Source organism: Acinonyx jubatus, chromosome B2, assembly GCF_027475565.1.
Source record: "Acinonyx jubatus isolate Ajub_Pintada_27869175 chromosome B2, VMU_Ajub_asm_v1.0, whole genome shotgun sequence".
Lineage (NCBI taxonomy): Eukaryota > Metazoa > Chordata > Mammalia > Carnivora > Felidae > Acinonyx > Acinonyx jubatus.
Genome location: NC_069385.1, coordinates 52,186,915 through 52,206,771, shown reverse-complemented (window position 1 = coordinate 52,206,771; position 19,857 = coordinate 52,186,915). Strand labels below are relative to the sequence as shown.

General features: G+C 32.8%; 1 protein-coding gene across 8 annotated transcripts in view; it reads right to left on the bottom strand.

Annotated features, from left to right (window-relative positions):
• WASF1 (WASP family member 1) overlaps positions 1–19,857 on the bottom strand; it is a 69,613-nt gene that overhangs the window by 7,014 nt on the left and 42,742 nt on the right. For 6 of the 8 annotated variants that reach the window (XM_053222383.1, XM_027057105.2, XM_053222382.1 and 3 more), the window contains 4 exons: positions 11,067–11,227; positions 5,486–5,620; positions 1,488–1,641; positions 307–451 (listed from right to left, as the gene is read on the bottom strand). In XM_053222383.1, the coding sequence (XP_053078358.1) occupies positions 307–451; positions 1,488–1,641; positions 5,486–5,620; positions 11,067–11,199 (567 nt within the window). In that variant the 5' untranslated portion in view covers positions 11,200–11,227. The remainder of the gene's footprint in view (positions 1–306; positions 452–1,487; positions 1,642–5,485; positions 5,621–11,066; positions 11,228–19,857) is intronic. The other 2 variants (XM_027057110.2, XM_027057109.2) reach the window with 1 other exon arrangement.

Sequence of the window (19,857 nt, the reverse complement as noted above, 5' to 3'; positions counted from 1 at the left end):
GCCCTTCTCTTCTCTGGTCCACTTAATTCCTATTTGTTCTTTGAAATTTATTATAAGCTTTGCTGAAAGCATTTACCAACCCTGTTCTCTGGCTAAAGCAGGTAGTTCTGTGCTACCTAAACCTTCCATGCATACCTCTGTTATGGCACTTATCATGCCATAATATAAGAATCTGATTGCTCATCTGTTCCCCAATTAGTCTGTGATCCTCCTGTGTGGTTATGAAGACTTCAGTATAAAACCGACAAAATACAAGATTAATAAAGTTCCATGTATGCAACAAAACACAAATACATGAAAACTAACTTCAATTTTTTCAATCTCTTGTAATACCTTCTGTTTCCTCTTTTCCTTCCTCTTGTCCTCTGTATCTTGCAACATTTTTTCTTTCCATAGATCAAAGAAATATGAAGGATTGGTATAAAATTTCAAACCTTCTTTACCATCATCTCTGAAATAAAAAATATCAATTAGAACATTTATCAGTAAGACTTAGAGAGGCAATCAGAATAATTTTACTAAAATGTTTTTCCTATCAGTGAAATACAGAATGTGTAAAAATATTGACGAAATAAGAATACTGCATCAATATTCTCACAAATCAGACAAAAAACTAAGGAAAATGGAAACCCAGGAGTTTTTCAGAGATGGTGTTACTAATCTGAAGAACAGCTGGACAATTTTCATCTCTAACTAGTGCTGAATACCAACTTTTCTACAAGTCCTCTGGGGAATTCCAGTAATTACAAAAGGTTCTGCCAAAGATAAAAGCCTGAAAAGACAATAATATCATTTACAATGGAGATATACAAAGAGTTTCTGCCAATACTGTAATTTACTTATTACCTTACAAACCCCCCCGCCCCCCACATTTCCTTTAATTGTCATGCTAGTAACAGTTATTTTATCCAATGACTTGCATACTGATAAAACTGCTTCAAATAAGTATCTGAATACTATTTTATTCAGGATATGTGTGGTATATCTTAAATTACCCATTTAACAAATCATGTGGAACTATCCCCAAAGAAAGCCTGAATAATTCCAGATTTTATTTTAAATGGTAAAAAACATTTTTAAAATAGATACTACATATTCATTATGTAAAAGCTTAATGCATATAGATCAAGAGTAGATATGAGCAAGCAAAAATGATATTAATTTTGTTAGTGTGGTGGAATTTTGGGCCCTTTTTATTTTTCATCTGACCAGATATTACATTAAAAAGACAATAACAACTCCTTGTGTCTCAAAACAACTCCCTTGAGTAAGTCTTGTCTTTTGTATGCCAGAACCTTGGGAACGTATGTAGTGAGTAAAGCACAAGTTTTCTAAGGGTGATGGATAAAGAGGGTTCTCTGTGTTGATCAAAAGCCCAGTGACATAAAGCATATTTGGGGATTTAGCATATAAAGGTAGACTGCTACCTATCTGAACATGCAGTATGAAAGTAAATAGCCAGCCTTCATATTTATTAGCCCACTGACCTATACGGAGTGAGTATATTGAGAGGTGGAGGCTGTTCACAAACATCATACGTCTCCTGTAACGGAATAGGCAAAGTCTTGCGGTCGAAAAGCTGCTGATCTTGAATCGTAGAACTTCGGAAAGCTTTTCTCATTGTTATATCTTGCAAAGACACTAAAACAAAAATCAAAAATGTATTTTATTTATTTTACTAAGTGGATTTAACATAAGGACAAATTCACATACTGTGTTTAAGAGTCAGCATGGTTCAGGAAGTTGTGACTGTAGTGGCTTGAGAATCAGGAACCACATTTTAAGTGCTCTATCATTATGTCCCAATATCATTTTGTCTCTGATCTTCCCAATCAGATACGTTTCAGTGCACCTTTGATTTCTAAGGCTCAAAAGGCTGTAATGATGCCTGAAGCATATCTGTATTTCCCACCGAAAATACCTTTCACTTTTCTCTAATTGCCATCACTACCCCCCACTAACCTACATCCTCTTCTTTCTTTTTTAAATAATCTTTTTCTCTCATTTCTCTTTATTACTTTTATTTAGCTTATACCAATAACACTGAAGGGATTACTTAGTCCTCAGTTGCATTCTTGGCTATATTGACCTCTATGCTAGCTAGACTATAAATATTATACATACGCTATAAACTTAAAACATACTTTACCATAAAGAAAATATTTTCAAGTACTGGGCAATCTATATCATCATCTATTTCACTTATCTTTTATCTCATACTATAAGAATCTCTACTATTGGGGCGCCTGGGTGGCGCAGTCGGTTAAGCGTCCGACTTCAGCCAGGTCACGATCTCGCGGTCCGTGAGTTTGAGCCCCACGTCAGGCTCTGGGCTGACCGCTCAGAGCCTGGAGCCTGTTTCCGATTCTGTGTCTCCCTCTCTCTCTGCCCCTCCCCCGTTCATGCTCTGTCTCTCTCTGTCCCAAAAATAAATTAAAAAAAAGTTGAAAAAAAAAAAAAAAAGATAAGAAAACCAAGACTAGGAAACATTACATAACTGGCCAAAGGCAAAATAAGCAGCAGAGTCGGATTAGAAAACCCAGACCTGTCTGCCTTTGAGACTGACCCTTTCACCCTAACAACACATGCTGTTCTCTGGCTCCCATCAGATGTGGCCTCTGTTTTCTACAATCAAAATGGACCAATTCTTGCCACTCTCCCACTCCACTTATTTACCATAAGTATATAACCAAGATGGAACCTAGTGTTTAGTCTCCCAAAACGGTCTTACTCAAGGAGAGAACATACAATGTAATAAGCACTTTTCTATCTTCAACTGCTCTCATTTACCATTTGTCTTATTAACAGGTCACTAAAACAAAAGCCTTTCAGTTACCAAAACAACATCTGATATTTAAATAGTACTATGTAACAGTAAGTCAACACAATATTTGTAAACATAATTAAATACAATAGTATAGGTCTTTGTTTAAAAACTCATTTTTTTTACACACTTTCTAAATTATATTGGTAGTTCTCACCATTACTTAATGATTTACTAGTAATTTGAAAACAAAAATATTAATATTACACTCTGTAATTTAAGTATTATATTCATAATATTACTTTACGTGAACTCTTACTGAGTTTAAAAATCTAGGTTAAATAGCTTTGAACACTTCTATACAATATCCCTAAAATAGTATCAAATTAAGCAATTCAGCTTTTAGATTCTGAATCCTTCTCCAATGTTCGCCATAAGCTTAAAGGAAATTATAAACAATTCTGATGGTTATTGGCACATTAAGATTTTTTTAAATACTTAAACATATCTTTAAAGTTATTTAACTATTACGTATATTTTTGTTTTCAATTTCAATTGGAGTGCTAAGATATTTGTTAAAATTTAACAGTATTTTGAAACTGTTAATTTTTATTTCTGTTACATATAGGAACTATCTCTGTATTCTTGTATTATTAGATGGCATATATTTATAACTTAAACGTTTAACTTTGAAAAGTTTGAATGTAATGATATATTTAAAAGTATGGTCATAAAATATTTTTTCACCACTAGCAATTATTTCAAGAATTTCATGAAGTGTAGTTAATACACATATACATGCTTCAAAGGATATCACTAACAAAAACCACTCACAGAATGGGGGGTAATATTTGCAAATCATGCATCTGAGAAGGGACTTAAATCAAGAACGTATACAGAATTCTTATAACTCAACAACAAAAAGAAAAATATTCTAATTTAAAAATGGGGAAAGGACCTCCAAAAAAGATACACACATGTCTGATAAGCCAGTTAAACCCTAGTTTTAAATCCTGGCTCTACTACTTCCTGCTGGATAACTTGTCTCTACATGGCTACAAGCCTTGAGAAAATGCTCAACATCATTAGTCATCAGGGAAATGCAAATACATTCTACATCATGCAGCAATATTAAAAACATGCTAAAGGAAAGAAGTCAATCACTAAAGGTCATGTACTGTATTATTCCATTCATAAGAAATGTCTAGAATAGGCAAATCCATGGGACTTGAAAATAGATTTTCTACTTGAAAGTAGATTAGTAACTGCTAGAAGCTGGGGGAAAGAGGATTTAGGGAGTAACTGCAAATGGGTATATGGTTTCTTTTTTGAGTGATGAAAATGTTCTAAAATTCATTATGGTGATAGTTGCGTTAACTGTGAATATACTAAAAACCACTGAACTGTACACTTTAATGTCAGACAGGTTCATTGTAGGGTGTATGAAATACATGTCAATAAAGCTGTTTAAGAAAAAAAAAAGTTCTATTTTGATAAGAAAATCATATCCAGACCTATGAACTTATATATTTGCAAGCAGTAGAAACTTAATATGACAAGTATTTACCTCTACTTATTTAGGTTTTAATTAGGTTACATAAAAAGAAGCTGGGATGAGCACTAGGTATTTTATGTAAGTGATGAATCATGGGAATCTACTCCCAAAGCCAAGAGCATACCATATACACTGTATGTTAGCTAACTTGACAAGAAGTTATATTAAAAAAAAATATATATATATATATACATATATATATATACACATATATATATATATATGTGTATATATATATATATGTATATATATAAGTTGGTTCTATCATGAAGATATGTACCATTACATTCTACTTTTTGCTTTTTCCAGTGATATCTTCTATTATTTTTATTCAAATTTAGGTATGTTACATACCTTGTACTTATACTAAAAATGTTATTCAACAAAAAATATTTTGAAGAAAGGGATATAAGAGATATTCTATATATATTATTTAATAATAATTCTCTAGGGAAAATAACTGTAAATTATGTTCTAAATAGTTTCATTTCTTTTTGTATAAGGAAAAAGAACCCAAAAAATCAAAAAGAGGAATTTGAGACACAACAGCATTCAATGTATTCTATCAAAGTATAAAATGTCATTTTACCACTAAAGTTTTTCCCATTATGTCAGCCTGTAATGTATTGTTTTTTTTCTCTGATATCCCTGGTTTAATACTTAGTATAGAATACTTTTATCCAACATATTGGCAATTTGGGTTTTTTGGGAAATGTTCATTTAAGGTGGGGAGTAACATTCAAACAATTAGATCAGAGTTCATCAATTTAATATGCACACACAAAAGAATATTAAAAGGAATTACATTCTTAAGGAATCAAACCTAAAATTTCAAGTAATTTTCCAATAACTTATTTCTAGGACAGAAGTATACAAATAAATTATAAAGGAAAAAAGAATGGAGAAAAGGTCTGGTTAAAAATTTTAGGTCAAAAATTAAAAGCTATTTAATATACAAAGAAAAGAGGCAAAAAAGAAAAAGAGAATAGAAAAGCCAGAAGAGTCACACTAATGGTATTTATAGATAATTACAACAGGTACATCAAAGGTCATCAGTAAAAAAGACTTGTGATAAATTTGTGTTTAATACTGTTTTTAAATATATTGCTCATCTCACCAAACTCAAAATATATATGTGACAGAAAATATAATATGAATAAACTTACATTCTTCTTCCTTAGGGTCAAGCTGTGTAACACTAACAGATAAACGGTCCACACGTTCTTGCAATGAGTTAACTCTGAAGGAAAAACTATGTGCCTCATTGAACAATTCTCCAAATATATCTTCAGCATACTTACCTAGGCAAAAATGAAACATATACCATAAACTTAATGTGATGAGAGATAAATATCAAACAATTTAACATTTAAAAGTGCTATCCTAATGAATTTGACATTTATTTGGAACTAGTTTATACAACCCTAGCCTAAAAGTAAATGAATTGAGACAAAGTGATAAAACATAAACCCTGGGAAATCTGGTTTTAAACACTAGTTCTACCACATCCTGCTACGTGACTTATGCCTAAAATGCAAATACTCTATCTGCTTTATCCGTATCTACCCATCTGGTGAGGGTTAGAGAACGCTATGATGAAAAAGTACATACAAATAATATATCTTTTAAATCAGTGTTCATAAATAAACTCTACACTAGAATTGAATTTCAGGCCAACTGACAGAATCTAAGAGTCTTCATAAGCCCAGCAGAAGACCAGTCTCAGATATGCCCAAAACGTACATTCTGAAAATTTGTGAGATATTTTATATTTTCATGTTCTATCTAGTTTCTTAAAAAAATAATCCTAAATCTAAAATTGCTGTATTTTCTCTAGTCATATAAATTTCTATTACTGAAAAGAATAAGAGAAAATACTCCTATTATAAAAGGAGAAAAAAACAGAAATTTCTATCTAGTAAGTAAGCCAGGGAGAAGTTTAGGCAATCTATAATGAAAAATATTCAGTGTATTTAGAACATATAAAGTAATGCATACTTACAATATAAAGATGAGTCAATTACTATGTACACCTTTGAATAAAAAAAATTGACAGTCTTGCTAAATTAAGACATTTTAGACCCAAGCATACTGTATAGGTTAAGTCTAGCTCCATAGTAAACTCTTTTCAGACAGTTCCTGAGACAGAGGTAATTAATATTTATTAAAAGAATTCACTAATCTCACTAGTTTATATTTGAATAATATTGCATTCATTCCAAGGTATTTCAATATAATATCTGTTAAATCAACAAGCATTTAATGAGAGCTCACCCTGTGCCTTTTTTTCAAAGTATTTAAATATAATATCTGTTAAATCAACAAACATTTAATGAGAGCTCACCTTGTGCCAGGCAGGTGTATGACCTACCGAAGGCACCAAAAAGTAAAACATAAAATTCCTGGCCTAGAAGATTCTATGGTCTTTAAGAAAAAAAATCAGAACTTCAATCTCTCTATATTAAATTAAGAACTTTAATGTTTCTATAAAAATATAAAAATGAATAGTTTTGTATATATTCATTTACTCACATATATCTTTAAACCAAATAGACTGAAAATGTCTTATGTGCCAGACCTTGTACCAGACCCTGGAGATATAAAAATGATGGAAGAAGGTCTCTGCCATTGATGAGTTTTGAACAAGAGGGAGAAACAGACATCTAAACAAATATGAAAAGCAATTTAATAAATAAGTCCAAATCTTTGTTCCATTCACTTTGAGACCTTGGTATCAATTTCCTCACACCTGTAAAATAGGGATAAAAATATCTGCTTCAAAAAGAATTTATAAGGAAAGGAGACACAGTGAACAAAGGACCTGGCAGAGTTCCACGTACAGGGTAGGAGGTCAACAATAGGCAGCTCTTACTATATACAAGGTAAGAGCCACAGAACACAAATTAGGTAAGATGCACCTAATTTTGAATGTGGGATGGTGTCTGAGATGCTTCCAGAGACAGAGTTTCTCTGGCAGATAAGGAAAGCATCCCAACTGTAAGAAAGGGCAGGTATAAAGCCATTCATTTTTTTCAACAAACATTAAGGATACAAATGCTAGGAACAGAAGAGACAATTTCATCCCTAAAAGAGCTTAGTTTAATACAAGGATCCTTAATTTAAACCAATGGAAATTATACACAGATTTTTTAAAAATATATTTGCATTTTTCTAAAGAGAGAGCCCACAGTTTTTCAACAGATTTTTAAGTAAGAGTCTATGCTCCTCCCCACTACAGGTTTAAGTGCTAATGTATCAGTGGATAAAATAAACATCCCATCTGTTCTCTTTTCACATCCTTTCTTACTTTCCACATCTACCTCCTTTTCTTCGAGGTGAAAGGAGTAAAATTTGCAATGTAAAACTGACTGGGCATGTATATGAATTTGAACTAATCTTAGAAGTATTATACTACTTACCTATTTAAGAACCTACTTGGTTTCCTTACCACTTATCATCTATGATGTTAAAACTAAATCTTCTCAACTAAAATTCTATGTCTTCCAAAATCAGTGTCCACCATACATAGCATCCCACATCACCTGTCCCTTTAATCCCCTTAACATTTTTATTTTTGCCTCTATTCATTTGCCTAATTCTTCATGCAAGCTAAAAATGCCTTCCTTCCTCATTCCTCTCCATTTTCCAAATTCTTTTGTTCCTTAAAGGCCCAATTCAATTCATATTTCATTCAGCAAGTCTCCTCTAATGACTTCACCTTATGCTTATCTCTCTTTTCTCAGTTCCTATAATCTAAAACTCATGATTTTAATTATATACATGATCACACCGTTCAGAATAACTTCAGTATTTATCATACTCAACTCTTCAATTCAAATGGGGTATACTCTTCAGACAAGAACCTTGTAGCTTTATCACACAGCAAAGTATTCAGTGTTATCTGTCATTGTCTGTGTTTCTAATTAGTCTTATCAAGCCAATCTATTTATCCTCCCTCCTACTTGCTATCTATCTGTCAAATTTAGGCTCTATCAGCTCATCTTGGTAGCATGAACTGGCTGTATTCAACAGAAGAATGGCCTTGGGAAAAGAGAATGGTAAAAGATTCCTCAGGTAATTAGAGTCTCAATGGTCATTAAGTAAAACAATAATAAGATGGGAAAGAATTTTAGTATGACAGAAGAAATTTATAGAAAGTGAATTCTATGTCTTCAGTAATTATATAGTGTCTTTTATAAACTGTGTTCTACTAGGGAAAACATTTTGTGGGGAAGAAGTCAGGAGGATGTCCCCTAAGCCACGACCAAGTTCTGCAGTTTACCTTTATTGCTGCGTTCTGTTAATGCTTTTGGTTAAGTGAACACCTAGAACCATTTTGGATAGCCAAGTTTACTAGGTAATTCAGAGATTATTTAATGAACTAATTATTTTAACTATTTTGGATGAATGCTGATGTAAAATCTACTCTAAGCTTCCCTGTCTTAAGTAGAAATACAAAATTAAACATAATTTAACCTTTTCTTGAGAACTTAGTGATGATTCTGAAATCAAAATGTTCTAAGCTAGAAAGCAGCCTTGAGATGTGTAAGAATATCTGCTTCTACGTGAAAGGGCCTCTTTCTGGTTTTTATATTGCTTCTCTCCTTACGTCACTTCTTCCTTTGCTGTAAAGGACTTCTTTTGGCTGGCTTAGGTAATACCTGCTTCTATTTTTATCTCCCCAATACCTCCTCTTTTAATGCTCTGAAGCATAAATGTTTGGGAACCAGATCACCAAACCTGTATGAACTAGCTAAGTAAGTGTAAACAGGCTCTGAGAGAAGGATCAATTGATTATTTTATGTGCATAATCTTTAGTGCATGGGCTTGTTTATTTTGGGTACCTAGGGGCCTTTTAAATTTAATTCTACAACCCAAATATGTCAAGTGGGAAAGCCGCCAGAGAGGTTAATTCCAGGGCAGTAAACTATTGCTATACCTTGCTACAGTATTTTATGGTTTTTCTTGTTTTTGAATCTCTACAAACTGCTTAGAAAATGTCTACAATGGTCTCTTGATTCCAAACGTGAAGCACCGAAAACCTAATTTAGTTATATTTTTACAAAGTATTTCTATTTTTGGAGCTTGGCTACAATATGACCACATGCTTGTTGATAGATGATGTTTATAGGAACTATACCAGACTTGAATATTCCTTACATCTTCATCTTTAGGTTATATACAAAACGGGTTAGTACAGAAATGAACACTCTTAATCATTATATTAGTTCTTATTGGGAATATACCTAAAACAACACGCCTGTAGTAGATCCAAAATTCATTTTAAGAAATACTTTTAACTAAATTTGTTAATGTCATTTCTACGCTCTTAATATATATTTTAATATTAACTGATGTACTCATGTACACACAGTAATACAAATGTTATTGGAAGTCATGTTACGTTAGATTCAATTAGTGATAGGTCAAAAAAAAAGGTCAGCAAATGTCTTTTAAAAAGTAAGATTAATCATTATTAATATCTAGGACTCTTCTTTTGACTTGTCTCAAAAGTATATTCTATATTGACTTTCCCAAGAAAGAAACAGGTAAACCATGTTAGTGATTCACTGTCAGTAACTAACCTGAAAAAATAACCACAAAAAGGGGGAAAGAATATACTTAAATTCAAACAAACATCCTTTTATTTTTAAAACTATTTCATAGGCAATGTAGAAATTTAGTGCTCTCACCAAGAGCATTCAAATGTAATTTTTATGTTGCTCTAGTTACATATGTGTATGTCCAAATGCTCTCACTTGAAACAAAATAGATTAACAACTTCTCTTTATCTTGTTCTCAATTATAAAAGGAAAGGAACAAAAGTTAAAAGGAAGAGTCAATCTTCCCTATAAGTATAATCTACATGGGTAGGTATGGCTAAGACATATCTAGGACCACTTAGAGAATACATCCAGGCCAAGAACATCTTGTTTTATCTTTAAAATGAAATATTAAAAAATGAAATATAAATGTCTTAATAAAAAGCTAAGCCATCAATTCACAAGACAGATTTTAAATTTTCTAACATTAAATTTAGAATAATAGGAAATAATTTGTTTAATTCCTTAATTTAGTAGCTCTGTTCTACAATCTTGTGATAGAAACACATTGCCTGTCTCATCCTCCTCTTCCTGTCCCTTCTGTTGGCCTTTACTATCTGGCCAATCTGCTCACCTTTTGTCTGTCAGAAGCCAGGTTCACTTACTATTTTCACATCATGCTGCATGTAAGACCCTTGACTGATATCTTAATGTCCTTTAGACAACTCACTTGACTAACCTAATCCTCTAACTAGTAACTACCCCATACCTTTTACTTTTAGATATTTGAGAATATATAAATACTTCCCTAGACTACATATAAAGAAAGAGATACTAGTGTCCTAAAACACAAATTGAAGCCACTAAAAAAGTAATAGTGATAACGAGCAAGCAAAAGTAAAACCCTGGCCTAACCTTTCATAGATCAAATCATACTTTAAAAACAATTTCAGTAATTCTTATCCATCATGTGATGCCATTCCTAAAATTCTGTCCCTACTTCTCTTTCCCAGAGGAAACATGCAGAGAATAAATTATTCTAAGATTCATTATTTTATTTAAAATGACTACATTTTCCAAGATAATTTTATACTCTTCTCATCAAATATCTCCCCAAATTAATCACAAGGACATCTTCTTAATACTCTAAAGCTTAACATTCTGGTTTGCAAAAAATATTTTTCACTGATATAGAAATACTTACTTAGGCTACTTAGTTGTCTAATTATATTTGCCAAGGAAATATTGGTTACACATTCTAGTTCATTCTTAATGCCTCTAGGCAGTGCTGTGTGGCACAAGTGCCTAGGATCAATGTTTCTTTTCACTAATGGCATCTTGAGATCAACCTCTGTGCCAGTTCACCTGTAGGAAATCAAACAATAAATTAACATTATTCAATTGCACCCAATACAGAGTAAGACCTCCCCTTTCACGTTTAATAATAAAATATTTGCTAGTATGAAAACAATGAAAATGGAGTTACTGACTAAATGAATCAAAACTTATTTATTATTTTTAATTATTAGAATGTCAACATTATATAAAAATTGAAAAAAACTTTCAAAGTCAGTTGCTTCATAACGAATTCATAATCACCGTTACTACTATTCTCCAGTTTAAAACCACTGTTTTTACTACAACTAGGGGTTTTGTTTTAGAGAAACAGCGTGAAAGATCTTCTCTAAGGAAGTGCCTAAGAGGATTAAAGAAGCTGGAAGAATAGTATCAAATTTACACTTCCACGTAAAATGTTATCAGGGGTTCAATGGCTCAGAGATCAAATAGTCCAACTAGTCCTACATCTTCAATTTCATCAACACTGACCAGATCTTTAATTGTTCAAATAGTTCAGCCTTCTTCTAATTATAGGCAGCCCTTACTTCCCAGGCCTCCCATCTGCACAAATTTCAGCTATCATAAGTTTAGTTCAATAATACCAGTCTCCAACAACACGGTTCCAATTTCACTTTCCACACTATATTAACTACAACTGCATAAATACAAACTACTTTGCTAGCACTTCAGTCTACAAAGCACTATGTTCATAAGAGAGGTATATCATGATCAGTAACTCATCACTTCTTTCCAAAGTTGGTTGGTGCCTAATCATTCGATTCGCCTGCCTAAAGACAGAAAAACATGTAGCTGGGTTACCTTCTTGCCTCCTAAACCCATATGAAATTTTACAAAATGGGTAACTAAAAGAGTGAATTAGCCAACAAAGATAAAAGTGCAACAAAGAAATGAAAAATGATAAAGATGAAAGTGAAACTGGACTCAAATGTAAATGGAATAATAGAAGAAATAGCTAATTGTGGGAACGTTGCCATTATTACTGTTTGAGAGACTCCAGATATGCAGTCAGAAGAATTTAGTGAAGGCAAACTTATTGACATAAATGAGGAAAGTGGCTGTGACAATAATGAAGATATCCCTGGGGAAGTGATGCCAGCAAAAAATTTCACATTAAAGAAACTCTTGGAGGTATTTCCCGATATTGAAAATGCAAAAGTAAAATGCTGGAAGCTGATCCAGATGGACAATTTGCCAAGGCACAGAAAAGATGCTCACTCTGCTAGATCTGCTATTCTAACTTATTATACAAGGAGATGGCAAAGCACTGTTCAAGCTACTCTTGGTAAGTTTTTTACAAAGAATAAAACAATTCTAATTGTTTTTAGTATATTACATTGTAATAAACTAGTATTAGTTTTACTATTTTTTTCATTTCTCTCTGTTTATAACCAACACAGGACAGTTTTTAATGTCTTGACAAAATTTTTTAAAGATCATGGAACAACTGTAATTTTTCCCATTGATTGTTAATGTCACTATGTGTGGTTTTAGTTTGTATGATCATTCTTTTGGTCCCACACTACCATACAAGTGAGGGCTACATGTACTCACCACTGATAAATAATGGTTATGAAGAAAGTTGTTTTAAAATATTATCCTCATCTCAAAAAAGGGTGGATGGCTTTTGTTGTGATTAAAATAGTGCTTTTAGGTAACATTCAAAAGTGTTTTGGAGAGAAAAACTCTCTTCCTCATCCTTCTACTTCAGTTCCAATATTAGATTCTTTTTCTTATTTCTTGGTGATTCTAATGGTCACTTATGTAACTCACCTATAAAAATCTTGGTGGCAAAAAGTAAAATAAAGTCTAACAATTTCATCTCTTAAATACTGAGCAAACTGCCTACTTGATGTTTTAGAGAGTTCCCAACACTATCTTTAATGTAGGAATCCTTTATCATACTGGGAAAGGGTGAAAAAGTCCTAAATGCTAAAAGGTATAATTTAATTAGCAAGCAAAATTAAAATTGAATTCATTTCAGCATTTTTAAATATTGCAAATGATACATTTTCTGTTTAAAAACATTAAAAATAACTGGGACATCTGGTGGCTCAGTTGGTTAAGCATCTGACTTCTGCTCAGGTCATGATCTCACTCGTAAGTTTGAGCCCCATATTGGGCTGTCTGCTGTCAGTGTAGAGCCCGCTTTGGGTCCTCTGTCCCCCCTCTCTCTGCCCCTCCCCTGCTCCTGCTTTCTCTCAAAAATAAATATTAAAAACAATTAAAAAATACTACACAGAATGAACCGATTACATATACTTTAACATCTTTTAATCCACCGTTGACTAACTTGCCTATTTAAGGGTGGAAAACATTTATTTAATAAAGAAGCTAAAGTATATTGTGCTAAGACATGAAATAACTAATTCTAATAATTGTTAATCTGTTTTCTTAGGTCACAACTAAAAATACTATCATAGCAAACAAAAATTTTCCAACTATTATATAACCCATGTGGTTATAAAAGTAATTGTTTGCCAGCAATGTAAAAAACTAAAATAATTCCTAGGTTTCTTCACCATTTTCTTGGGTTCTTAGCTTAAAATTAAACTTCCAGTTACTGAAGCAAACATCAAGAGACTGAGAGCATGCAAACTAAAGTCTATATCCCTTAGAGATTTTTAAATTATTCTTTAACATAATCCAGCTAAAATTTCAATAAATTTGTTTCTTAATTTAAATAATATTTTTATGGGCTTAACTTTAAATCCTGGTGTAAATGTTAAAATTAAAAATAAAATTAGCTACAATACTGCTAAAGACATCATATTTATTAAACTAGCATATTAGAAACCCTCTTTCAGAGGAGTAAAGAAAATGAAACATATTAAAATTTAACAGCAAAATTTTGGCAGAATTCTAATTAAAATTATATTTTGGCAACTATTATAATATCAATATGTTCTCTAAGTTATTTCAAGAATGTCTTCTGTTGACTCGGATCAAGACTATATCTATATCTATCTAAAAGTATAAAGTGGGACGCCTCAGTGGCTCAGTTGGTTGAGCTCTCGACTCTTGATTTGGACTCAGGTCATCATCCCAGGGTTGTGGGCTTGAGCGCCATATTGGGCTACATGCTGAGCATGGAGCTTGCTTAAGATTCTCTCTCTCTCTCTCTCTCTCTCTCTCTCTTCCTCTGCCCCTCTCTTTCCCACTCCCACTCTCTCTCTCCAATCAGTCAAGCAAGCAATACATAAAGTGTTAAAAATAACCCAAGATCAGACATAATAGTGATTTTATGGTTCTGGAAATCAGAAAAATACGTTATCTAAATTCTCCTTTTCAGAACTCAAAAATGGTCTGTAAATTTTATTTAAAATGTTTAAAGTATTCCTTTATTTAACAATTTCAGGAAACATAAAATAGTTGCTTTTAAAAAACTGCCATAAGATAACTGTAGTTACTAATTGCCTCATGGGTTATATAAAGAACATAAGAATGACGAGTATTCTATTATGCCATTGATGACAAATGATTAATTCCTTACACTCACACATTGATGAAACAACTAACCTATAATCATTTAAGGGTATTTCTGTATTTATAAAATGGCATTAATATTAAATAAGGAAAATTTTATGTTAAATTATAGAAATACAATTTTCAATTTTTATAAGAACACTTTTCAAACTAAAGGATTATATTATGTGACCTAAGAGAACAGGTTAGAATAAAACAACTATTCTAATAAAAACAAATTTCAGTATTTTAAATACAAATTTCAGAAATTTAAGGGAGCAAATGATTAAAAAAGTATTTTTTAATGTTTATTTATTTTTGAGAGAGACAGAGCACGAGCTGGGGAGGGGCAGAGAGAGAGGCAGACACAGAATCTGAAGCAGGCTCCAGACTCTGAGCTGTCAGGACAGAGCCTGATGCGGGGCTTGAACCCACGAAGTGTAAGATCATTACCTGAGCCGAAGTCAGACACTTAACCCACTAAACCACGCAGGTGCCCGGGGAGCAAATGACTTTTAACAAATGTCCTACCTCCCTAACATTAGAAACTACTTAATTATGTGTAACAGAACAATTAAATAATTTGAGCACAAGTATGTTTAAATAGAGGTATGTTTTCATGGAAATAGTTTTTCCAATAAAGTTCTATGCAAATGACAAAATACTTTATAATTCTTACAGACACAACGGATTAAAATATAAAACATTTTTGAAATATGAATGCATAAAATAGTTCCACATTAACAAATTTATCAAATCTAATTAAAAATACTTGTTCCAAGTATGTAAAACCATGGGTCTTTAAATAAAGTGATTTAAAATATATAAAAAAGGATGTTTAAAAGTATATCAAAAACAGAATTTTTATAACTTACCTTTTCTCCCAATCTACAATGTATATATCCCAAACTGTTTATTATAAATACACTGAAATAGAAAGTAACTGAACTTACCCGTGAAACAATAGGATCATATAAAAATAACATATCTCCCTTTTGTTATGAGGTAAACTTGAAGATTACTAACCATAAATTTCAAAAATTCTATATACAAAGACATGACAAAGCCAAATTGGGCATTCACAGGATTACTCATGCTGAAGATCTCTAGTTATTTGATTGCTTTGAAATGTTCTGGCCCTAGTTAAAGAATTTGTCCTAAAAACAGTGCTATCTTTACCAAAAATAAATAAATTGGTAGATAATTATATATTTCATCTTAAGTTACAATAACAAAGCATCAAATTTTGATAGGCTAAGGTTGAAAAGAAATGAAGAAATGAGCTACATACTCTGCAATTCATTATGGACATTACTGTTAGGCCCAAGAAGAAAACTGGAGGCTAATGAAATAATAAATAGTATTACACACCTATAGAGCAGAAATGAGATTCAGGATAGTTAACTAAGTAATAAGATTCACTAGATAGTAGTAATTATGTGATTCCATGTCATTTTCAATGAAAAAAATATATTTAAATTAATACAACCACCACAGACACTTACTCAACAAATCATTATACAAATATAATATTGCTCCAAGGTTATTTTTGGTGGTTTAAGAGATGTTAATTTGAAATTTGAGGTATGTAAACCACAAATGCTGATTAAACTATATGAAAAGATCAAGTGTTCTTTATACTATTAAAAAGTTAATACTTCTAAAAACAATAATTACCTATCAAATATGTTGTACTTTATATGAGAAATTACACTATTGATACACTGCCATCATCCATTCATCTAGCCGTTCATTTACTAAATACCAATGACTCAAGCATTGTGCCAAGTGCTAAAGAAAAAGGCATGAGCAAAACCAGTCTCCCGTGGATTAGCTAGAATCAAGTATCTAATTAGACTTATGATAACTGCAATGAAGTAAAAGTACTAGGCACTATAAATAGATCTATTTCCTTAAGGAAATGATATTTAAATTGAGACCAATGGGATTATTAGGAGTCAGCTAGCTAGGCTGGAAGAATTGAAGCATGTGTGTTTTGTGTGTGTGTGTGTGTTGTGTGCGTTTTCATTCTAAATTAGAAGGTGCATCATACGTACAGGCTCTCAACTAGGAAGGGGCTTGATGCACCTGCACAATATGGTAGCAGTCCAGTAGACAGGAGTGTAGTGAACAGAGACTAAGAGTCAGCAGGGGATCCGATCAAGTAGGACCTTGACGGTTATGGTGAAGATTGTCCAGATTATTCTAATGGGAGAGCATTCAAGGATTTTAAGGAAAAGAGTACCAAGATCAGAAATCGCCATTCATTCTAACTGCTCTATGGATACTTGGTGGGGAGGGGAGCAATGGCAGAATAAATGCAGGTGGGCCAATTAGAAGATTAAGTTAGAAGATGACTGAAATAGTCCAGGTGACAGAGATGGTAGTCATTTGGACTAGGTGATGGTAATCTAATTTTTTTAAACATTTATTTATTATTGAGAGACAGAGTGAGACAGAGCACGAGCATGGGAAGGGCAGGGAGAGGAGGAGACACAGAATTTGAAGCAGGCTCCAGGCTCTGAGCTGTCAGCACATAGCCTGACACAGGGCTCAAAGCCACAAACCATGAGATCATGACCTGAGCCAAAGTCGGATGCTTAACCGACTGAGCCACCCAGGTGCCCCTGGACTAGGTGATGGTAATCTAGAAGCACGTCCGTTCAATATATATCCTGAAGGCAGAATCAATAAGACTGATGATGGATTAGACATAGGAGTGAGGTCCAAATTTGTGGCATAAGAAACTTTCTGTGGTCAGCCAAAAACTAAAAGTGATTTCTGAAGCAGACCTATTACATCAATATATTATTCCTATCCATAAAATCTATGGGATTAGGAATGGATTTATGACCAACACTAGTAACATTTACAACCAGGTATCTGGGATCATAGAGAGAATAACTTACTGATATTTGGAGCAGAGCATTAGCCAAAATTGGTCATCAAGGAGATGAAAGAGCATTTAGTGGCTTTCTTCTTTCCCTTTATTTTTATTTTTTCCTTATATTTCATTATTCTCCTATATGATACATGCCTACTTTATCTATTTTAGCCCCAGAGGAGCAATTTTGTTCCTCCTAACTCCTTTGTTCCCCCCACATTGTTCCTAGTCTCTATAACCTCCCTGTAACCTGAGTTCACTTGACTTCTAGACTACAGCGCCAGAGTGAACACAATATTCCTAGCATTTCACCTTCTAATGTCCCCAGCCAAATGAAATGTCCAGTCATCTTCTTCCTGGAGGGAACAGCATGGCAAAAATGTGTATCAACATTACTAAAAATTCCATTTCTCCAATGTTTAACTGTACCTTTCTTTTCATGTGTACAAAAACCCAAAATGCATGGTGACCACTGACAATGGCAATAACCACACTATTTTGTGGAACTGTGCATTCATTATGAGACAAATTTCATGTCTCTTTTGTTGAAATTTACAACTCAAATGAGAGTTTAAAAGACCTCCTTAAGTATCTTAAGGCTAACAGTGAAGTGGCATACGGTATAAGAGAAATTTTAAGGTTTACACACCAAAAATTTAGTAATATAGCACTTTTTTGGAGGAGAAAAAAGTATTTCAGATCCCTGATAGTAACTTATTTTGAATATGTTACTTAGCAGTATACAGATATAAAATCAAATGTAAATCCTTATGCTTATAACCCCTTACATAACTAGAAAGCCAAAACAGATTTAAAATTAAATACAAAAATACAAAACCAATAAAATTCAAAATAATAGTATTGAATATGATAAAAATCACATTGCTTGCTATATGAATTTTGTACTGACTGCTCCAAAAATCTGCTTTATTTTGTTCATGCCTATCCTACCATGTAACAGCCTTTTCTTTACTTGAACTACTGTGAAATTTTATGCATATGTTACCTAATTGACACTATTTAGGCTTTCCTATGTTCAAATACAACATTTAGGTGCCACTGTGTTCCTGTAGTATCCAGGATATACTGAAACAATTAAAGTTTTACTATGTGGCACCACAGTTATGCTAAACACAATCCTAAACAGAGATAACCAAAACTACTTCCCAGGACTCATTATAAAGTACACATCTAAATGATTCAGAATATGCTTTCATTAAGTCCTTTTGAAATAAAGGATTTTTAAAGCAAAACAAATAAATAAACAAACAAAAAGCAGAATCAGACCTATAAATACAGAGAGCAAACTGATGGTTTCCAGAGAGGAGAGAAGTGGAGGGATGGGCAGAATGGGTGAAGGGGAGTGGGAGATACAGGCTTCCAGTTATGGAATGAAAATGTCATGAAAACAAAACGTACAGCATAGGGAATATAGTCAATGATATTGTAATAGCATTGTATATTGACAGATGGTAACTACACTTGTGGTAAGCACAGCATTACATAAAGAGATACTGAATCACTATATTGTACACCTGTGTCAACTAGACTCAAATTTTAAAAAATTTAAATACAATGAAGAATTTTAAAAAATTTAAAAATCACATAGAAAACATACAAACATCCAAAATTATGTCCAGGCTGGGAACCATTCTAGGCCAAGCCGAAGATATCACTCAAGGAGGTGGAATGAGTTGTTCAAAAGACAGGGTTAGGAACAGAACCTATTTGTGTATATGTGTGTTTTACCAAACGCTGTTGCTTCTTTCATATTAAGATGTATTTATACAATGTGAACTTTAAAAAACCATTCTAACAATTCACTATTCAGGGACTGAGCAAAATTTCACTTAAGAGGAGAATCAAAAATGATTCTTTCACAAACCAAAACAGATGAACATACATTTTTAAAAAGTAGAAAAGTATATCAGTTATCACAGACGATAACAAGCCCACCAAGAGTCTCCTTGTGCACCTGATTTATGCCAAAATATGGAAATTTTTACCCCCTCATCTTTCTTTCAAGTTCTTTCTTCTCGTATCTCTACATTCGTATTTCCAAATACTGACTCTTTATTTTTGGATGTCCCCATGAATAAAACCAATAAGTCAATAAGCCCTGAACTAAAGTCATTATTTTTCCCTAGCAAAAACCTAGCTCTATATTTCTTATATTAGCTAACAGCTCCATCAAAGTACAGCCTATTAGAATCTTCTTGGACTCCTTTCAATCTTACCATACCTATCTGTACAAGAATATCTATTCAGTTCCTAGCAGAAGACCTGTTGG